Raw genomic sequence first — 24,213 nt, forward strand, 5'->3', positions numbered from 1 at the left:
GTCTGTGTTTGAGTATCATGTCTGTGTTTGAGTATCAAGTCTGTGTTTGAGTATCATGTCTGTGTTTGAGTATCAAGTCTGTGTTTGAGTATCAAGTCTGTGTTTGAGTATCATGTCTGTGTTTGAGTATCATGTCTGTGTTTGAGTATCAAGTCTGTGTTTGAGTATCATGTCTGTGTTTGAGTATCAAGTCTGTGTTTGAGTATCATGTCTGTGTTTGAGTATCAAGTCTGTGTTTGAGTATCATGTCTGTGTTTGAGTATCAAGTCTGTGTTTGAGTATCATGTCTGTGTTTGAGTATCATGTCTGTGTTTGAGTATCAAGTCTGTGTTTGAGTATCAAGTCTGTGTTTGAGTATCAAGTCTGTGTTTGAGTATCAAGTCTGTGTTTGAGTATCAAGTCTGTGTTTGAGTATCAAGTCTGTGTTTGAGTATCATGTCTGTGTTTCAGTATCAAGTCTGTGTTTGAGTATCAAGTCTGTGTTTGAGTATCATGTCTGTGTTTGAGTATCATGTCTGTGTTTGAGTATCATGTCTGTGTTTCAGTATCAAGTCTGTGTTTCAGTATCAAGTCTGTGTTTGAGTATCATGTCTGTGTTTGAGTATCATGTCTGTGTTTGAGTATGTCTGTGTTTGAGTATCAAGTCTGTGTTTGAGTATCAAGTCTGTGTTTGAGTATCATGTCTGTGTTTGAGTATCATGTCTGTGTTTGAGTATAAAGTCATAGTTTGAGTATCAAGTCTGTGTTTGAGTATCATGTCTGTGTTTGAGTATCAAGTCTGTGTTTGAGTATCATGTCTGTGTTTGAGTATCATGTCTGTGTTTGAGTATCATGTCTGTGTTTGAGTATCAAGTCTGTGTTTCAGTATCAAGTCTGTGTTTGAGTATCAAGTCTGTGTTTGAGTATCATGTCTGTGTTTGAGTATCATGTCTGTGTTTGAGTATCAAGTCTGTGTTTGAGTATCAAGTCATAGTTTCAGTATCATGTCTGTGTTTGAGATCATGTCTGTGTTTGAGTATCAAGTCATGTTTCAGTATGTGTTTGAGTATCATGTCTGTGTTTGAGTATCATGTCTGTGTTTGAGTATCATGTCTGTGTTTGAGTATCATGTCTGTGTTTGAGTATCAAGTCTGTGTTTCAGTATCATGTCTGTGTTTGAGTATCATGTCTGTGTTTGAGTATCATGTCTGTGTTTGAGTATCATGTCTGTGTTTGAGTATCATGTCTGTGTTTGAGTATCAAGTCTGTGTTTCAGTATCAAGTCTGTGTTTCAGTATCAAGTCTGTGTTTGAGTATCATGTCTGTGTTTGAGTATCATGTCTGTGTTTGAGTATCATGTCTGTGTTTGAGTATCAAGTCATAGTTTCAGTATCAAGTCTGTGTTTGAGAATCAAGTCTGTGTTTGAGTATCATGTCTGTGTTTGAGTATCATGTCTGTGTTTGAGTATCATGTCTGTTATCATGTCTGTGTTTGAGTATCATGTCTGTGTATCATGCTGTTCAGTATCAAGTCATAGTTTCAGTATCATGTCTGTGTTTGAGTATCAAGTCATAGTTTCAGTATCAAGTCTGTGTTTGAGTATCATGTCTGTGTTTGAGTATCATGTCTGTGTTTGAGTATCAAGTCTGTGTTTGAGTATCATGTCTGTGTTTGAGTATCATGTCTGTGTTTGAGTATCAAGTCTGTGTTTGAGTATCATGTCTGTGTTTGAGTATCAAGTCTGTGTTTGAGTATCATGTCTGTGTTTGAGTATCAAGTCTGTGTTTGAGTATCATGTCTGTGTTTGAGTATCATGTCTGTGTTTGAGTATCATGTCTGTGTTTGAGTATCATGTCTGTGTTTGAGTATCAAGTCTGTGTTTGAGTATCAAGTCTGTGTTTGAGTATCATGTCTGTGTTTGAGTATCATGTCTGTGTTTGAGTATCATGTCTGTGTTTGAGTATCATGTCTGTGTTTGAGTATCATGTCTGTGTTTGAGTATCAAGTCTGTGTTTGAGTATCAAGTCTGTGTTTGAGTATCAAGTCTGTGTTTGAGTATCATGTCTGTGTTTGAGTATCATGTCTGTGTTTGAGTATCAAGTCTGTGTTTGTGTATCATGTCTGTGTTTCAGTATCATGTCTGTGTTTGAGTATCAAGTCATAGTTTCAGTATCAAGTCTGTGTTTGAGTATCAAGTCTAGTTTCAGTATCATGTCTGTGTTTGAGTATCATGTCTGTGTTTGAGTATCATGTCTGTGTTTGAGTATCATGTCTGTTTTTCAGTATCAAGTCTGTGTTTGAGTATCAAGTCTGTGTTTGAGTATCATGTCTGTGTTTGAGTATCATGTCTGTGTTTGAGTATCAAGTCTGTGTTTGAGTATCAAGTCTGTGTTTGAGTATCAAGTCTGTGTTTAGTATCAAGTCTGTGTTTGAGTATCAAGTCTGTGTTTGAGTATCAAGTCTAGTTTCAGTATCAAGTCTGTGTTTGAGTATCAAGTCTGTGTTTGAGTATCAAGTCTGTGTTTGAGTATCAAGTCTGTGTTTCAGTATCAAGTCTGTGTTTGAGTATCATGTCTGTGTTTGAGTATCAAGTCTGTGTTTGAGTATCATGTCTGTGTTTCAGTATCAAGTCTGTGTTTGAGTATCATGTCTGTGTTTGAGTATCATGTCTGTGTTTGAGTATCATGTCTGTGTTTGAGTATCATGTCTGTGTTTGAGTATCAAGTCTGTGTTTCAGTATCATGTCTGTGTTTGAGTATCAAGTCTGTTTTGAGTATCATGTCTGTGTTTCAGTATCAAGTCTGTGTTTCAGTATCATGTCTGTGTTTGAGTATCATGTCTGTGTTTCAGTATCATGTCTGTGTTTGAGTATCATGTCTGTGTTTCAGTATCATGTCTGTGTTTGAGTATCATGTCTGTGTTTGAGTATCAAGTCTGTGTTTGAGTATCATGTCTGTGTTTCAGTATCATGTCTGTGTTTGAGTATCAAGTCTGTGTGTTTGAGTATCATGTCTGTGTTTGAGTATCATGTCTGTGTTTGAGTATCATGTCTGTGTTTGAGTATCATGTCTGTGTTTGAGTATCAAGTCTGTGTTTGAGTATCATGTCTGTGTTTGAGTATCAAGTCTGTGTTTGAGTATCAAGTCTGTGTTTCAGTATCATGTCTGTGTTTGAGTATCAAGTCTGTGTTTCAGTATCATGTCTGTGTTTGAGTATCATGTCTGTGTTTGAGTATCAAGTCTGTGTTTGAGTATCAAGTCTGTGTTTGAGTATCATGTCTGTGTTTGAGTATCAAGTCTGTGTTTGAGTATCATGTCTGTGTTTGAGTATCATGTCTGTGTTTGAGTATCATGTCTGTGTTTGAGTATCAAGTCTGTGTTTGAGTATCATGTCTGTGTTTGAGTATCAAGTCTGTGTTTGAGTATCATGTCTGTGTTTGAGTATCATGTCTGTGTTTCAGTATCAAGTCTGTGTTTGAGTATCAAGTCTGTGTTTGAGTATCAAGTCTGTGTTTCAGTATCATGTCTGTGTTTGAGTATCAAGTCTGTGTTTGAGTATCATGTCTGTGTTTGAGTATCAAGTCTGTGTTTGAGTATCATGTCTGTGTTTGAGTATCATGTCTGTGTTTGTATATCAAGTCTGTGTTTGAGTATCATGTCTGTGTTTGAGTATCTAGTCTGTGTTTCAGTATCTCCATATGAGTCTGGGATAATTGATGAAGAACCAACCCCCAAGATTAAACGCGGTCTTACTCTTATGTGTAAGATTATGCAGAACATTGCCAACCACCTGCTTTTCACCAAAGAGAACCACATGCGGACCTTCAACGACTTTCTTAAAACAAACTTTGAGGCTGGCAGAAGGTTTGTAGGCTTTTCTAATATAGGTTTGAAACCTATATAATATATACAGTTATGTTAATTATTACATAAATGGCCCATTTAGCCAGGCCATAATAATGGTTTGTGGCCTATCAAATTATTAAACACTTTTAATAAATTTCATACTACATGATTTCTAGTATGTTGACTTTCATTTGAATTGATAAAATGTAGATTAAATTGTATTTTTAAATTGATGATATGTAGATTGAATTGTATTTAATTGAGAATCTGGTACTTTGCAGGTTTTTCACTGAGATAGCGTCAGACTGTGATATCCCGGATCAGGGCAATCACAGTCTCTCCTTTATTAATGATGCTAATGTGTTAGCCCTACATCGTCTGTTGTGGAACAATCAGGAGAAAATTGGAGACTACCTCTCCAGTAGCAGGTCAGACTTATTGTCACACTGGTTAATGTCAAGTGACTGAAAACAAAAGCATTCACTGATAACATTTTAAATTCGATTTTTACTCTGGTGATGACGACGTTGATGTTGGGTATATATATGGATGTAGAGGATCTTACATGAGTGGCTATGTAATAGGACATTTATTAAACGAGTTCAATAATTTGATATGCCAAAAGCCTAGTAGACGAGAGACATATCAAATTATTTAACAAGTTCAATAAATTTCATATTACGTAGCCACGAGTGTAATATTCTATTTATCACTTATTAACTAGTATTTATGTACGCACAGATAAAACTTTTGATTTAGTTTCTATATAAGACTTTCTAGCTGACCTCTGATTTGATGTTTGTGTCATACGATGTCATTCATCATATCATGATCGCCACGTCACAATAGTGTTATACATATGTCTATTACAATCTTTATAACATGGCCGTATGACATAGCTGAAGGGGCCAGTTATGTGGAAATAGTAATCATTTCATGATGTTCCTTTAACTCTTTTCACAGAGACCACAAAGCAGTTGGTAGACGGCCATTTGATAAGATGGCCACGTTGTTGGCCTATTTGGGACCTCCGGAACACAGACCCCTTGATTCTCAGTAAGATTTATTTCTGGATCTCCATAGTAATCAGCTTGTCTGTCTGTCTATTAGACTAACATCATTGTTCAGAGATTTCCATAGAAACCCAATAAAGTTTTAAAATTGCTCATGGTACAAAGTAAAATGGTTGATAGTATGTCTAGGTTTGAAAGTGCGAGATAACCACTATTAGCTCTTTCCATACCGCTGTCGATTATAGTCAACAGGATTTTATCCTTCCTCTTTCCCGTTGTCAACTGAAGACATAAAGTATTTTAAGTTCAAAACAAACATCGTGGGTAATTACAAATTCTGACGATGTTTATTTGTATTTATGGCAGGGGAACAAGATAAGTCAAACCAATGTTATTATCATAAACAAAATGGTGGCTTATTACACTTTCGGTCTACATTGCAATGTAAAAAAATGTTGAGTCAAATTTTGAAAAATTCATAAAATTAATTTGAAGTAAGTCCACATAATTACAGTAACTTTAGAATGTTAAGATTGAATGAATTAATACAAAACAATAAGTTGACTGGCATTTTCTCGTTCGTGTGTGAAATTAATAACTACTTCTGAGACAGAATCTTGAAAGTATACAATTTATGGAAAGTGTCCACCAAATTCAAAAAACAAAAATGATCCCCTATCAATGATCACCATTTTAAATGGTTTAGAACTTCTTTACAGTATTGTCAATTAGAGTCATTCACATATTTAAAAAAATTGTTTTTGCAGTGTTGGAATATTTGCCACTAGGTGGAGCAGTATGGATATGACGAGTACAAAGTTTGAAGAAATTATGTCAAAGCACAACATGCATGAAAAAGATGAATTCAAGTCACTTAAAAACCTTCACATATTTTACCAAGCTGGAACCAGCAAAGCAGGCAATCCAGTGTTTTATTATATAGCAAGACGATACAAGTAAGTTCATGTAGTTAATGTTGAATAGTGTGATAATAACAAGTCTAGCTTTGATTTTAAATAATTTTTATGTAGTAAGGCAATATTAGTATATCGTAAGTTCATGTAGTTAATGTTGAATAATGTTTTGTCTAATATCCAGACAAACTGAGAAAGTTTATCTTGTTTCAATGTTAAATATAATATGTTAAAGGAACTATGGTGTTGTGTAGGGTGGGAGAGATTAATGGTGATCTGCTGATATATCATGTACTACTGACGTTAAAACCATTCTACAACAAACCATTTGTATGTTGTGTAGGGTGGGAGAGATTAATGGTGATCTGCTGATATATCATGTACTACTGACGTTAAAACCGAACCTTCTCAAAACCGATCACCTCTAGAAACCGAACATGGATGTCATGTACGGAATGAATTCCTCTTTATTAATAGTATATAAAACTTCCCAAAACCGATCCCTCCCAATTCCGAATACCGGACCGATTTTGAGATCGGAATAGTCAAATGTAACTAAAATACACTTCTGAAAACCGGCCTTACCTGAGCGACACCGATAGATTGAAATGAGGTCTGACCAACTGACCGTGAAATACACACGTACCTGTACCATAGTTGTCGCATGCCATGTCCTGGGGCATGTATACAGATGTGAAGGCTACAGGTACACGGTAATTATACCCGAGATAGTGATGAAATTATTTAATCATGTCTATTGTTTAGATATTTAACGAAAGTCTACCACGTGCACGCGGTTTGTTTACTGTATGAAAACAAGCAGAGCTAGTAATAAAGAGATAGTTTCGTATTCAAATCACACGGGTTTTTTTTAGCTAGCTCACCTGGTCCGAAGGACCAAGGTGAGCTTATGCCATACCGTGGCGTCCGTCCGTCGTCCGTCGTCCGTCGTCCGTCGTCCGTCGTCCGTCCGTCCGTCCGTCCGTCCGTCAACAATCGACTTCTTCTCCATAACCGCTGGTCGGATTTCAACAAAATTTGACTGGTAGCATCCTTATGGGCTACTAACTGAAAATTGTACAAATGATGGGGCTGACCCCCCAGGGGCCTGAGGGGCGGGGCCAAAAGGGGTCAATTTGGCTATTTTCCATATAAACGACTTCTTCTCTGAAACCAAGCATGGGATAGCATCCATAATGCAATGGTAGCATCCTTATAGGGTGGGGATTCAAAATTGTACAAATGATGGGGCTGACCCCTCGGGGGCCTGAGGGGCGGGGTCAAAAGGGGTCAATTTGGCTATTTCCATATAAACGACTTCTTCTCTGAAACTAAGCATGAGATAGCACTCATAATGCAATGGTAGTATCGTTATAGGGTGGGGATTCAAAATTGTACAAATGATGGGGCTGACCCCCCGGGGGGGCCTGAGGGGCGGGGTCAAAAGGGGTCAATTTGGCTATTTCCATATAAACGACTTCTTCTCTGAAACCAAGCATGGGATAGCACCCATAATGCAATGGTAGCATCCTTATAGGGTGGGGATTCAAAATTGTACAAATGATGGGGCTGACCCCTCGGGGGCCTGAGGGGCGGGGTCAAAAGGGGTCAATTTGGCTATTTCCATATAAACGACTTCTTCTCTGAAACCAAGCATGGGATAGCACCCATAATGCAATGGTAGCATCCTTATAGGGTGGGGATTCAAAATTGTACAAATGATGGGGCTGACCCCGGGGGGGCCTGAGGGGCGGGGTCAAAAGGGGCCAATTTGGCTATTTCCATATAAACGACTTCTTCTCTGAAACTAAGCATGGTATAGCACCCATAATGCAATGGTAGCATCTTTATAGGGTGGGGATTCAAAATTGTGCAAATGATGGGGCTGACCCCCAGGGGGCCTGAGGGGCGGGGTCGAAAGTGGCCAATTTGGCTATTTCCATATAAACGACTTCTTCTCTGAAACTAAGCACGGTATAGCACCCATAATACAATGGTAGTATCCTTATAGTGTGGGGATTCAAAATTGTGCAAATGATAGGGCTGACCCCCCGGGGGCCTGAGGGGCGGGGTCAAAAGTGGTCAATTTCCATATATATATGACTTTTTCTCTGCAACTTAACATGGGATTACGCTCATAATGCAATGGTTACATCCTTATAGGGTTGGGATTTGAAATTGTACAAATGATAGGGCTGACCCCCGGGGCCTTAGACGGCAATAGATGCGAGGTCAAAAGGTCAATTAGGCTACTATTTTCATATAAATTACTTTGTCTCTGAACCTATGTATTGGATAGCATATTTGTATGGTATCAATAGCATCATTGTATGGTTGTGATTCAAAATTAAACTTTGGGAGTCAATTTTGCTTATTTTTCTAATTGTCAAAGTCTTGTGATAATTACTAACAAAAAACCAGGTGAGCGATACAGGCCCTCTGGGCCTCTTGTTATTTACTTATGTCGTATATTATCTGATGAAGAAGCCGAAGCCATGTATTGTTTTAGAAAATGACTATGTCATATAATGACCGGAATCGACTGATCATCGTGTAATTAGACCATATAATTTGATTCTTGACGTAACCGGAAGCGATCGGCCGTATGTAGGTTAGTGCAGACGAGAACATCCATAAGAACATTCACGCAACTAACTAACTAAACTACGTTTATAAGCGGTAACAGAATCAAGATTGTTGTAATCCATTCCTTTTAAACGTATGATTCTCTCTTTTGTGATAACATCACATTAACAATCAATATCGGTCGGTTTTAACAAACACTAGGCATACATGCGGTACACTAGTGTAAAAAACGACTTCCGATCGATTAAATCCGGATCGTAATGAACGGTATTCGGTTCACTTCTCCAAACCGAACCCTCTCTAAACCGGCCGAAATTATGTGCACCGACCATGATCGGTTTCGGGAGGTTCCACTGTACTACTGACGTTAAAACCATTCTACAACAAACCATTTGTATGTTGTGTAGGGTGGGAGAGATTAATGGTGATCTGCTGATATATCATGTACTACTGACGTTAAAACCATTCTACAACAAACCATTTGTATGTTGTGTAGGGTGGGAGAGATTAATGGTGATCTGCTGATATATCATGTACTACTGACGTTAAAACCATTCTACAACAAACCATTTGTATGTTGTGTAGGGTGGGAGAGATTAATGGTGATCTGCTGATATATCATGTACTACTGACGTTAAAACCATTCTACAACAAACCATTTGAGCTTGTGATAGACTTCACTCATACCTGTGCTGAGAACCGATTTAGAGTAAGTACTGTAAGTACTTATATACCTTGATTATCAGTGTATATATATAACTATGTGACTACAATGTTAATATGTGATACCATGTAGCCAGTTATTTTGTCAGATAAAATGTTCACAACTTGGACCTGACACAAAACAATATTAATTTTAGCAAATCAAAATTTTATGACTTTGCATCAAGGATATATATGATTCAAACATTTCTTAATATTTCATTGGCCAATTTTTTGTGATCCGTGAAATCACGAAAGTATCATCCCTGAAAAAATAAGCGTCTATATGATATGATGTAAATAAATGTTGCTATGGTGTTAACATGTATTATATATAAAACTACATGTGTTGTTATATGATATGATGTAAATAAATGTGGCTATGGTGTTAACATGTATTGTATATAAAACTACATGTGTTGTTATATGATATGATGTAAATAAATGTGGCTATGGTGTTAACATGTATTGTATATAAAACTACATGTGTAGTTATATGATATGATGTAAATAAATGTTGCTATGGTGTTAACATGTATTCTATATAAAACTACATGTGTTGTTATATGATATGATGTAAATAAATGTGGCTATGGTGTTAACATGTATTGTATATAAAACTACATGTGTTGTTATATGATATGATGTAAATAAATGTGGCTATGGTGTTAACATGTATATAAAACTACATGTGTTGTTATATGATATGATGTAAATAAATGTGGCTATGGTGTTAACATGTATTGTATATAAAACTACATGTGTTGTTATATGATATGATGTAAATAAATGTGGCTATGGTGTTAACATGTATTGTATATAAAACTACATGTGTTGTTATATGATATGATGTAAATAAATGTGGCTATGGTGTTAACATGTATATAAAACTACATGTGTTGTTATATGATATGATGTAGATAAATGTTGCTATGGTGTTAACATGTATATAAAACTACATGTGTTGTTATATGATATGATGTAAATAAATGTGGCTATGGTGTTAACATGTATTGTATATAAAACTACATGTGTTGTTATATGATATGATGTAAATAAATGTTGCTATGGTGTTAACATGTATTCTATATAAAACTACATGTGTTGTTATATGATATGATGTAAATAAATGTTGCTATGGTGTTAACATGTATATAAAACTACATGTGTTGTTATATGATATGATGTAAATAAATGTTGCTATGGTGTTAACATGTATTGTATATAAAACTACATGTGTTGTTATATGATATGATGTAAATAAATGTTGCTATGGTGCTAACATGTATTGTATATAAAACTACATGTGTTGTTATATGATATGATGTAAATAAATGTGGCTATGGTGTTAACATGTATTGTATATAAAACTACATGTGTTGTTATATGATATGATGTAAATAAATGTGGCTATGGTGTTAACATGTATTGTATATAAAACTACATGTGTTGTTATATGATATGATGTAAATAAATGTTGCTATGGTGCTAACATGTATTCTATATAAAACTACATGTGTTGTTATATGATATGATGTAAATAAATGTGGCTATGGTGTTAACATGTATTGTATATAAAACTACATGTGTAGTTATATGATATGATGTAAATAAATGTTGCTATGGTGCTAACATGTATTGTATATAAAACTACATGTGTAGTTATATGATATGATGTAAATAAATGTGGCTATGGTGTTAACATGTATTGTATATAAAACTACATGTGTTGTTATATGATATGATGTAAATAAATGTTGCTATGGTGTTAACATGTATTGTATATAAAACTACATGTGTTGTTATATGATATGATGTAAATAAATGTGGCTATGGTGTTAACATGTATTGTATATAAAACTACATGTGTTGTTATATGATATGATGTAAATAAATGTGGCTATGGTGTTAACATGTATATAAAACTACATGTGTTGTTATATGATATGATGTAAATAAATGTGGCTATGGTGCTAACATGTATTCTATATAAAACTACATGTGTTGTTATATGATATGATGTAAATAAATGTTGCTATGGTGTTAACATGTATATAAAACTACATGTGTTGTTATATGATATGATGTAAATAAATGTTGCTATGGTGTTAACATGTATATAAAACTACATGTGTTGTTATATGATATGATGTAAATAAATGTGGCTATGGTGTTAACATGTATTGTATATAAAACTACATGTGTAGTTATATGATATGATGTAAATAAATGTTGCTATGGTGTTAACATGTATTGTATATAAAACTACATGTGTAGTTATATGATATGATGTAAATAAATGTTGCTATGGTGCTAACATGTATTCTATATAAAACTACATGTGTTGTTATATGATATGATGTAAATAAATGTGGCTATGGTGTTAACATGTATATAAAACTACATGTGTTGTTATATGATATGATGTAAATAAATGTGGCTATGGTGTTAACATGTATATAAAACTACATGTGTTGTTATATGTGACATTGTAGAGATGTATCAAGTTTAATGAGCATTGGTTTTATATAGACATAGTTTTATTCCAACTACATACATGAAATATGTACAGGATTTAGTCAGCTCTTTGAAACTTTCAGATTGATTTTTTCAGAGTAAGAATACATGTCAATCGGCATTAATTATGTATTAATGTGTCATATTAGTGTAAATAACAAGGTTTGTGTGTAAATATGTGGTACATCAGTTAACATAGGATATGTAGAGTGTTGTACTTACTTTGAATGGGAAACAATTGACTAAATATTGTAACTTGTCACAGAACATAACATAACTCCATTGCAAAGATATAGTATTGAAAAAGACAATTTAATGTTGTAATGAAGAAAAAGATTCAATGCATTGTAAGATTGTGTCTTATTGTGCTGTGGGTTGTTTCAGACTGATTTCCTGTCCAAATGGTTTGTGGTGATGCCTGAGGTGGTATACCAGAATATTGTCGCCTGCTATATATATAACTGTAACTCCTGGGTGAGGGAGTATACCAAGTACCACGATAGGATACTCACTCCACTCAAGGTCAGTATAGTCAAGGTCAGACAAACTAAAAAATTTTTAGTGACACCAAATCATTTAGATACACCAAGTACCATGATAGGATACTCACTCCACTCAAGGTCTGTATAGTCAAGGTCAGACAAACTAAAATCATTTTAGTTACACCAAATCATTTAGATACACAAAGGTTATTTTAGATACACCAAAATCATTTCAGACAAACCAAAATCATTTCAGACAAACCAAAATAAATTTAGATATGCCAATGTCATTTCAGATACACCAAAATCATTTCAGACAAACCAAAATAAATTTAGATACACCAAAATCATTTCAGACAAACCAAAATCATTTCAGACAAACCAAAATAAATTTAGAAACACCAAAATCATTTAGATATGCCAAGGTCATTTCAGATACACCAAAGTCATTTCAGACAAACTAAATTGAGGTTTGTTCAGATATATCAATGTCATTTCAATTACACCAAGGTCATCTCGTATACACTGAGATTTGACAAAATAAATAATCAAAAAATATTTTGTTTCAAATCTTCTGTGTTGAAGTGATAAGTGATATTTCAATACAGTTATTGACCATCATTAATTACATTTCAGGGAAATAGAAAGTTGTTTTTTATTGACCATCCAGCACGTTTGAATGAATATATAGATCCAGATCAACAGAAGCTACCTGGCTCTACCGTTTCTCTGGAGGAAGATCTCAAAATCTCCAACAATGCTCTCAAGCTCTCACATAAAGACACCAAGGTCACAATCAAGGTCAGTAGGTCGATATAAGGCTTTGTTATAAAAGTAAGATATATCATACCTAACAGGAGCCAATATGTTATAAAAGTAAGATATATCATACCTAACAGGAGCCAATATGTTATAAAAGTAAGATATATATCATACCTTACAGGAGCCAATATGTTATAAAAGTAAGATATATCATACCTAACAGGAGCCAATATGTTATAAAAGTAAGATATATCATACCTAACAGGAGCCAATATGTTATAAAAGTAAGATATATCATACCTTACAGGAGCCAATATGTTATAAAAGTAAGATATATATCATACCTAACAGGAGCCAATATGTTATAAAAGTAAGATATATCATACCTAACAGGAGCCAATATGTTATAAAAGTAAGATATATCATACCTGACAGGAGCCAATATGTTATAAAAGTAAGATATATCATACCTGACAGGAGCCAATATGTTATAAAAGTAAGATATATCATACCTAACAGGAGCCAATATGTTATAAAAGTAAGATATATCATACCTGACAGGAGCCAATATGTTATAAAAGTAAGATATATCATACCTTACAGGAGCCAATATGTTATAAAAGTAAGATATATCATACCTTACAGGAGCCAATATGTTATAAAAGTAAGATATATCATACCTAACAGGAGCCAATATGTTATAAAAGTAAGATATATCATACCTTACAGGAGCCAATATGTTATAAAAGTAAGATATATCATACCTAACAGGAGCCAATATGTTATAAAAGTAAGATATATCATACCTAACAGGAGCCAATATGTTATAAAAGTAAGATATATCATACCTAACAGGAGCCAATATGTTATAAAAGTAAGATATATCATACCTAACAGGAGCCAATATGTTATAAAAGTAAGATATATCATACCTAACAGGAGCCAATATGTTATAAAAGTAAGATATATCATACCTAACAGGAGCCAATATGTTATAAAAGTAAAGATATATCATACCTAACAGGAGCCAATATGTTATAAAAGTAAGATATATCATACCTAACAGGAGCCAATATGTTATAAAAGTAAGATATATCATACCTTACAGGAGCCAATATGTTATAAAAGTAAGATATATCATACCTAACAGGAGCCAATATGTTATAAAAGTAAGATATATCATACCTAACAGGAGCCAATATGTTATAAAAGTAAGATATATATCAAACCTAACAGGAGCCAATATGTTATAAAAGTAAGATATATCATACCTTACAGGAGCCAATATGTTATAAAAGTAAGATATATCATACCTAACAGGAGCCAATATGTTATAAAAGTAAGATATATCATACCTAACAGGAGCCAATATGTTATAAAAGTAAGATATATCATACCTACAGGAGCCAATATGTTATAAAAGTAAGATATATATCATACCTAACAGGAGCCAATATGTTATAAAAGTAAGATATATCATACCTAACAGGAGCCAATATGTTATAAAAGTAAGATATATCATACCTAACAGGAGCCAATATGTTATAAAAGTAAGATATATCATACCTAACAGGAGCCAATATGTTATAAAAGTAAGATATATATCATACCTAACAGGAGCCAATATGTTATAAAAGTAAGATATATCATACCTAACAGGAGCCAATATGTTATAAAAGTAAGATATATCATACCTAACAGGAGCCAATATGTTATAAAAGTAAGATATATCATACCTAACAGGAGCCAATATGTTATAAAAGTAAGATATATCATACCTTAACAGGAGCCAATATGTTATATAAAGTAAGATATATCATACCTAACAGGAGCCAATATGTTATAAAAGTAAGATATATCATACCTAACAGGAGCCAATATGTTATAAAAGTAAGATATATCATACCTAACAGGAGCCAATATGTTATAAAAGTAAGATATATCATACCTAACAGGAGCCAATATGTTATAAAAGTAAGATATATCATACCTTACAGGAGCCAATATGTTATAAAAGTAAGATATATATCAAACCTTACAGGAGCCAATATGTTATAAAAGTAAGATATATATCAAACCTTACAGGAGCCAATATGTTATAAAAGTAAGATATATCATACCTAACAGGAGCCAATATGTTATAAAAGTAAGATATATATCATACCTTACAGGAGCCAATATGTTATAAAAGTAAGATATATCATACCTAACAGGAGCCAATATGTTATAAAAGTAAGATATATCATACCTAACAGGAGCCAATATGTTATAAAAGTAAGATATATCATACCTAACAGGAGCCAATATGTTATAAAAGTAAGATATATCATACCTAACAGGAGCCAATATGTTATAAAAGTAAGATATATCATACCTAACAGGAGCCAATATGTTATAAAAGTAAGATATATCATACCTAACAGGAGCCAATATGTTTATAAAAGTAAGATATATCATACCTAACAGGAGCCAATATGTTATAAAAGTAAGATATATCATACCTAACAGGAGCCAATATGTTATAAAAGTAAGATATATATCATACCTAACAGGAGCCAATATGTTATAAAAGTAAGATATATCATACCTAACAGGAGCCAATATGTTATAAAAGTAAGATATATCATACCTAACAGGAGCCAATATGTTATAAAAGTAAGATATATCATACCTTACAGGAGCCAATATGTTATAAAAGTAAGATATATCATACCTAACAGGAGCCAATATGTTATAAAAGTAAGATATATCATACCTTACAGGAGCCAAATATGTTATAAAAGTAAGATATATCATACCTAACAGGAGCCAATATGTTATAAAAGTAAGATATATCATACCTAACAGGAGCCAATATGTTATAAAAGTAAGATATATATCATACCTAACAGGAGCCAATATGTTATAAAAGTAAGATATATCATACCTTACAGGAGCCAATATGTTATAAAAGTAAGATATATCATACCTGACAGGAGCCAATATGTTATAAAAGTAAGATATATCATACCTAACAGGAGCCAATATGTTATAAAAGTAAGATATATCATACCTAACAGGAGCCAATATGTTATAAAAGTAAGATATATCATACCTAACAGGAGCCAATACGTTATAAAAGTAAGATATATATCAAACCTAACAGGAGCCAATATGTTATAAAAGTAAGATATATTATACCTAACAGGAGCCAATATGTTATAAAAGTAAGATATATCATACCTAACAGGAGCCAATATGTTATAAAAGTAAGATATATCATACCTAACAGGAGCCAATATGTTATAAAAGTAAGATATATCATACCTAACAGGAGCCAATATGTTATAAAAGTAAGATATATATCATACCTAACAGGAGCCAATATGTTATAAAAGTAAGATATATCATACCTAACAGGAGCCAATATGTTATAAAAGTAAGATATATATCATATACCTAACAGGAGCCAATATGTTATAAAAGTAAGATATATCATACCTAACAGGAGCCAATATGTTATAAAAGTAAGATATATCATACCTAACAGGAGCCAATATGTTATAAAAGTAAGATATATCATACCTAACAGGAGCCAATATGTTATAAAAGTAAGATATATCATACCTTACAGGAGCCAATATGTTATAAAAGTAAGATATATATCATACCTAACAGGAGCCAATATGTTATAAAAGTAAGATATATCATACCTAACAGGAGCCAATATGTTATAAAAGTAAGATATATCATACCTAACAGGAGCCAATATGTTATAAAAGTAAGATATATCATACCTAACAGGAGCCAATATGTTATAAAAGTAAGATATATCATACCTTACAGGAGCCAATACATTATAAAAGTAAGATATATCATACCTTACAGGAGCCAATATGTTATAAAAGTAAGATATATCATACCTTACAGGAGCCAATATGTTATAAAAGTAAGATATATCATACCTAACAGGAGCCAATATGTTATAAAAGTAAGATATATCATACCTAACAGGAGCCAATATGTTATAAAAGTAAGATATATCATACCTAACAGGAGCCAATATGTTATAAAAGTAAGATATATCATACCTTACAGGAGCCAATATGTTATAAAAGTAAGATATATCATACCTTACAGGAGCCAATATGTTATAAAAGTAAGATATATCATACCTAACAGGAGCCAATATGTTATAAAAGTAAGATATATCATACCTAACAGGAGCCAATACGTTATAAAAGTAAGATATATATCATACCTTACAGGAGCCAATATGTTATAAAAGTAAGATATATCATACCTTACAGGAGCCAATATGTTATAAAAGTAAGATATATCATACCTAAGGAGCCAATATGTTATAAAAGTAAGATATATCATACCTTACAGGAGCCAATATGTTATAAAAGTAAGATATATCATACCTAACAGGAGCCAATATGTTATAAAAGTAAGATATATCATACCTTACAGGAGCCAATATGTTATAAAAGTAAGATATATCATACCTAACAGGAGCCAATATGTTATAAAAGTAAGATATATCATACCTTACAGGAGCCAATATGTTATAAAAGTAAGATATATATCAAACCTAACAGGAGCCAATATGTTATAAAAGTAAGATATATCATACCTAACAGGAGCCAATACATTATAAAAGTAAGATATATCATACCTTACAGGAGCCAATATGTTATAAAAGTAAGATATATATCATACCTACAGGAGCCAATATGTTATAAAAGTAAGATATATATCAAACCTTACAGGAGCCAATATGTTATAAAAGTAAGAATATATCAAACCTAACAGGAGCCAATATGTTATAAAAGTAAGATATATCATACCTAACAGGAGCCAATATGTTATAAAAGTAAGATATATATCAAACCTTACAGGAGCCAATATGTTATAAAAGTAAGATATATATCATACCTTACAGGAGCCAATATGTTATAAAAGTAAGATATATCATACCTAACAGGAGCCAATATGTTATAAAAGTAAGATATATCATACCTAACAGGAGCCAATATGTTATAAAAGTAAGATATATCATACCTAACAGGAGCCAATATGTTATAAAAGTAAGATATATATCAAACCTTACAGGAGCCAATATGTTATAAAAGTAAGATATATCATACCTAACAGGAGCCAATATGTTATAAAAGTAAGATATATCATACCTAACAGGAGCCAATATGTTATAAAAGTAAGATATATCATACCTTACAGGAGCCAATATGTTATAAAAGTAAGATATATCATACCTAACAGGAGCCAATATGTTATAAAAGTAAGATATATCATACCTAACAGGAGCCAATATGTTATAAAAGTAAGATATATCATACCTAACAGGAGCCAATATGTTATAAAAGTAAGATATATCATACCTAACAGGAGCCAATATGTTATAAAAGTAAGATATATCATACCTAACAGGAGCCAATATGTTATAAAAGTAAGATATATCATACCTAACAGGAGCCAATATGTTATAAAAGTAAGATATATCATACCTAACAGGAGCCAATATGTTATAAAAGTAAGATATATCATACCTTACAGGAGCCAATACATTATAAAAGTAAGATATATCATACCTAACAGGAGCCAATATGTTATAAAAGTAAGATATATCTTTCCTAAGAGTAAATGATGATAGAAAATGTGTTATAGAGATGTTTACAGTGCATTAATCCAATAATTCTTAATGTATGAACTACACTTACATTGAAGGTTGGACCAAATGCCATCCAGATAACTTCAGCAGAAAAGCTTAGAGTGCTGGGCCACCAAGTATTACTCAATGATGTCTATTATGCTTCAGAAATAGAGGAGGTAAGGCACAAAAAAGGCTGACAATTATTCTATGTTTATGTACAAAAGTCTTAAAGTATGGTTGTCATGGTAACCAGGTCACTATCCACAGTGTGGTTGTCATGGTAACCAGGTCACTATACACAGGTTTTGTGCATTGGCCAATAGATCATTAGTTTTTGGATCAATTTGTGCAAGCTTGATAAAGTGATTTAACATGCGGATGCTGATTATTGTAAACATCACACTTATAACCATTACCATGGAAACATAACAGTCTCTTCTGATTGGTCAAAAATTACATACTGTCCATTGGCAATTAATTCAACAATAGCTATATAGCAGTTTTAAAGGATTACAAATACAATGGTTATAGTGTTCAAGGCATCAAATGTCCTTTGGTTGCCATAAATACCAAATCAAGTCTCCAAATGAACATTAATTTGTGTATTGGTGACACTGGTTAGCCTATTTTCAAAACCTGCATGTCATTTAGTGGACTCCAGTGTGGAGTAGTAGCTAGCCATTGACTTAAGTTTTTATCCCACGCTTTCTCTGAAACGGGGGATATTAATTTGGGTTTGTCCGTCTGTCTGTAATATTTCGTTTTCGTGCAATAACTGTAACAAATGTAAACCAATTTTCTTCAAACTTGGTAACAAAGTTAAATGTCTTACTTCTGAATAAGACTTCAGTTTATTTTTTCATGTTTCAACCAAGGTTAAACCTAACCTCAATGTTTACTTACAATATGTCCTGAAAGCGGTGGATGGAAATTCCAAGAATTTGCTTGATGTACTTGGAAGGGTGGTATTGCTTTAAGGTTTACTTTGTCAATTATCACTTCTCGGCCTTTTGGCTAAGATCAAATTGTAGTATCTGTTCTTATCAGCTTAATTACGAAAATATTTGATGGTGCTGTTGTAGGTTTGTCAATGATAATTACTTCTTTTTGTAGGTTTGTCCATGATAATTAATTGTTTTTGTAGGTTTGCTTAGTGGATGATAACCAATTCACCCTGACAATCTCTAATGAGAGTGGACCACTGTCTTTTATCCATAATGACTGTGATAACATTGTACATGACATCATACATATCAGGACAAGATGGGAGCTGTCACAGCCGGTACGTAGTGAAGGGGGCATCTTCTACCAACTTAAGGGGTTATGGAACAGCCGGTACGTAGTGAAGGGGGCATCTTCTACCCGGTACGTAGTGAAGGGGGCATCTTCTACCAACTTAAGGGGTTATGGTACAGCTGGTACGTAGTGAAGGGGGCATCTTCTACCAGCTTTAGGGGTTATGGTACAGCTGGTACGTAGTGAAGGGGGCATCTTCTACCAACTTAAGGGGTTATGGTACAGCCGATACGTAGTGAAGGGGGCATCTTCTACCTACTTAAGGGGCTATGGTACAGCCGGTACATAGTGAAGGGGGCATCTTCTACCAACTTTAGGGGTTATGGTACAGCCAGTACGTAGTGAAGGGGGCATCTTCTACCAACATAAGGGGTTATGGTACAGCCGGTACGTAGTGAAGGGGGCATCTTCTACCAACTTAAGGGGTTATGGTACAGCCGGTACGTAGTGAAGGGGGCATCTTCTACCAACTTTAGGGGTTATGGTACAGCCAGTACGTAGTGAAGGGGGCATCTTCTACCAACTTAAGGGGTTATGGAACAGCCGGTACGTAGTGAAGGGGGCATCTTCTACCCGGTACGTAGTGAAGGGGGCATCTTCTACCAACTTAAGGGGTTATGGTACAGCTGGTACGTAGTGAATGGGGCATCTTCTACCAGCTTTAGGGGTTATGGTACAGCTGGTACGTAGTGAAGGGGGCATCTTCTACCAACTTAAGGGGTTATGGTACAGCCGATACGTAGTGAAGGGGGCATCTTCTACCTACTTAAGGGGCTATGGTACAGCCGGTACATAGTGAAGGGGGCATCTTCTACCAACTTTAGGGGTTATGGTACAGCCAGTACGTAGTGAAGGGGGCATCTTCTACCAACATAAGGGGTTATGGTACAGCCGGTACGTAGTGAAGGGGGCATCTTCTACCAACTTAAGGGGTTATGGTACAGCCGGTACGTAGTGAAGGGGGCATCTTCTACCAACTTAAGGGGTTATGGTACAGCCGGTACGTAGTGAAGGGGGCATCTTCTACCAACTTAAGGGGTTATGGTACAGTAGGTAGGTCGTGAAGGGGTCATCTACTACCAACTAAGGGGTTATGGTACAGCCGGTACGTAGTGTAGGGGGCATCTTCTACCAACTTAGGGGTTATGGAACAGCCGATATGTAGTGAAGGGGGCATCTTCTACCAACTTAGGGGTTATGGTACAGCCCGTATGTAGTGAAGGGGTCATCTTCTACCAACTTAGGGGTTATGGTACAGCCGGAGGGGACATCTTCTACCAACTTAAGGGGTTATGGTACAGCCGGTACGTAGTGTAGGGGGCATCTACTACCAACTAAGGGGTTATGGTACAGCCGGTACGTAGTGTAGGGGGCATCTACTACCAACTTAAGGGGTTATGGTACAACTGGTACGTAGTGAAGGGGTCATCTTCTACCAACTAAAGGGGTTATGGTACAGCCGGTACGTAGTGAAGGGGGCATCTTCTACCAACTAAAGGGGTTATGGTACAGTAGGTACGTTGTGAAGTGGGCATCTTCTACCAACTAAAGGGGTTATGGTACAGTAGGTACGCCGTGAAGGGGGCATCTTCTACCAACTAAAGGGGTTATGGTACAGTAGGTACGTCGTGAAGGGGGCATCTTCTACCAACTAAAGGGGTTATGGTACAGTAGGTACGTCGTGAAGGGGCATCTTCTACCCGGTACGTAGTGAAGGGGACATCTTCTACCAACTTAAGGGGTTATGGTACAGCTGGTGTGATTCCCATACTTTAACAAACTGAGTTGTGGATATAGAATTTGTATTTGTAGAGTTCACCTTTGAAGATTGTTTTTGACAGGATACTGTGACAGTTCATACAAAGATTCGGCCTAAGGATGTCCCTGGCACTCTGCTCAATGTGGTAAGTTGATGCTTCATAGCAACCAAAACAGTGGTACAGTCATGTGGTATTTAGCACTTAGGTAGTGATACAATGGCTGGAAGTCATTTTACCCCCCACAACGAAGTTAAGCGGGGTATACTGGAATCTGGCTGTCAGTCTGTCTGTCTGTCTGTAGACACAACATTGTCCTTAACTACTTCACAGATTTTGATAAATTTGGTACACTGAACCCTGCTGACATAATGTCCCCCATAATGGACTTGTTACTGAATTTGTGCAGCAGGGTTATTAGTCATCCACTCTGTGGACAGTTCTAGTTTCATGTTGTGTTAATGAACATCAGGCTTTTCTCTGTATATAGAAAGTTGAGTGTTATATACATATGACATTGTATATAGAAAGTTGAGTGTTATATACATATATTTACACTTGATTGGCATGTTCACTATATGCAAGTACTATCCGATTTTGTTTACCATAACTGTATGGTAACATTGAACTTTGAACTGGCGTATGAAAATGTTCTATGCAACGTAAAGGGTCTACTTTTTTTTAAAAGCAACACATGGCTTTGTTTACATGTATATTGTTGTTTTTCATAGAATTTTGGAAAAATGTACACAATACATATGTTTTATATTTATATATGATAGTGATATTTTTTTTAACAATTGTATAAAGAAACGGGAAAAACTATCCCAACCGGGGCGACGTGCATTGCTTTCATTTTTGTAAAAATGATGGATGTCAAATGTAAACATTACCTCTGTGTCTTTGTTCGTCCTACGATCGAGTCTTTGGGGTGGCAGGCGTGAGATCCTCTGACAGAGGTCAGTTATAAACATATCCTCTTGTCTTTGTTCTTCGAGAATTTAATTGTGTGTATTATAAAACACCACAAATACAATGTATCCATCGAACACAAGTGAAGTTGTTCCATCTATCGATGGCGATTGATCTAAGCGTAGATTATATCATCACATGGCTCCCAAGGATGTACTATCGTCAAGTCAGACGACAATCTCAAACACATTGAGCTAGTTGAACACTGGTGTTTTGACAACTTCGGCAAACTCCAGTGTGTAAGCGTGCGTCAGCTTCGCCTCGCTGCACAAAAACGGTCACCGAGTTCAAACATATGGCCGAGTACAAATTCTTTGTTATTGCGCTAATCCGCTATATATAGCTTTTAGCAAAATTTAATATATATTTAAAGTTCTGATCTGATGAAATAAAATTTTCTCTGAAATTTACTTTGTTTTTCATGTTTATTTTACAATGAAATATTGAACTTTATTGTCGTCGCGGATGAATAATTCTACCTTATGTGAAGAGTCATCTTTCGCTGTTCAATTGAGTAAGCTCCTCCCACTTTTGACAGACTTTTATTAGCCCACCATCATCAGATGGTGGGCTATTCAAATCGCCTTTCATCCGTGGTCCATGGTCCGTCCGTCCTTCCGTCCGTCCGTTCGTCCGTTAACAATTCTTATTACCGCTATTTCTCAGAAAGTGCTAAAGGGATCTTTTTCAAATTTCATATGTAGGTTCCCCTAGGACCCTAGTTGTGCATATTGCATTTTGGGACCGATCGGTGAACAAGATGGCCGACAGGCGGCCATCTTGGATTTTGATAGTTAAAGTTTGTTACCGCTATTTCTCAAAAAGTGCTGAAGGGATCTTTCTCAATTTTCATATACAGGTTCCCCTAGGACCCTAGTTGTGCATATTGCATTTTGGGACTGATCGGTAAACAAGATGGCCGACTGACGGCCATCTTGAATTTTGATAGTTAAAGTTTGTTATCGCTATATCTCAGAAAGTACTGAAGGAATCTTTCTCAAATTCCATGCATAGGTTCCCCTTATAACCTAGTTGTGCATAGTACCTTTTAGGACTGATGCATAATGCCTTTCGGGACTGATCGGTAAACAAGATAGGCAACCGGCCGCCATCTTAGATTTCATTGTTGAAGTTTGTTACCACTATTTCTTAGAAAGTACTATAGCGATCTGTCTCAAATTTTATATGTAGTGTGTTTGAAAAAGTTTGAAAAGCAGGGAAAAGCTCCCTCTTTCCATTGTCAGACATTGATCATTCTTTGGTGGGCACCAAGATCCCTCTGGGATCTCTTGTTGAATAATTAGGTCAAATTCAAATGACAATTTTATAGCATAAAATATAAATAAAAAAAGTCGTATGAGTGTAAATATAGGGATTGGATTGCGCTTTTATGTTAACCATGCTTGTATGGAGCAATTCCTCTAAGAATATAATCAATATGGGGCGCTAACACGCCCCATATAATATATTCTTAGAGGAATTGCTCCATACAAGCATGGATCATTCTAAATTGCAGTATTTTGTAGGAGTTGTAGCGCTTTCACTTTTTATAAAAGCGCAATCTTAAAATTCCCTATATGATATGGTATTTCGTAACCGACAATACACTGTAGATAGAAAGTTTACATTCATAACAGAGTGTTGTATAAATTCCCATTATAGGCTTGCACATTGTTTGTCAATATAAACTATATAGTTTACTAAAGATAGTGTTGGACCTCATTATCAATC

The 24,213-nt window shown here is 34.8% G+C and overlaps 1 protein-coding gene and 1 pseudogene across 1 annotated transcript in view; both read left to right on the forward strand.

The window, feature by feature from the left end:
* LOC138330788 (neurofibromin-like) overlaps positions 1-24,213 on the forward strand; it is a 171,562-nt gene that overhangs the window by 96,008 nt on the left and 51,341 nt on the right. Inside the window, 10 exon segments of the mRNA XM_069278307.1 lie at positions 3,669-3,843; positions 4,107-4,253; positions 4,789-4,881; positions 5,606-5,794; positions 8,924-9,047; positions 11,942-12,079; positions 12,676-12,840; positions 18,532-18,633; positions 19,602-19,739; positions 21,595-21,657. Coding sequence (XP_069134408.1) covers positions 3,669-3,843; positions 4,107-4,253; positions 4,789-4,881; positions 5,606-5,794; positions 8,924-9,047; positions 11,942-12,079; positions 12,676-12,840; positions 18,532-18,633; positions 19,602-19,739; positions 21,595-21,657 — 1,334 coding nt within the window.
* On the forward strand, positions 19,452-19,661 carry LOC138332406 (U2 spliceosomal RNA; annotated as a pseudogene).

Source organism: Argopecten irradians, chromosome 9 (genome assembly GCF_041381155.1).
Source record: "Argopecten irradians isolate NY chromosome 9, Ai_NY, whole genome shotgun sequence".
Classification (NCBI taxonomy): Eukaryota; Metazoa; Mollusca; class Bivalvia; order Pectinida; family Pectinidae; genus Argopecten; species Argopecten irradians.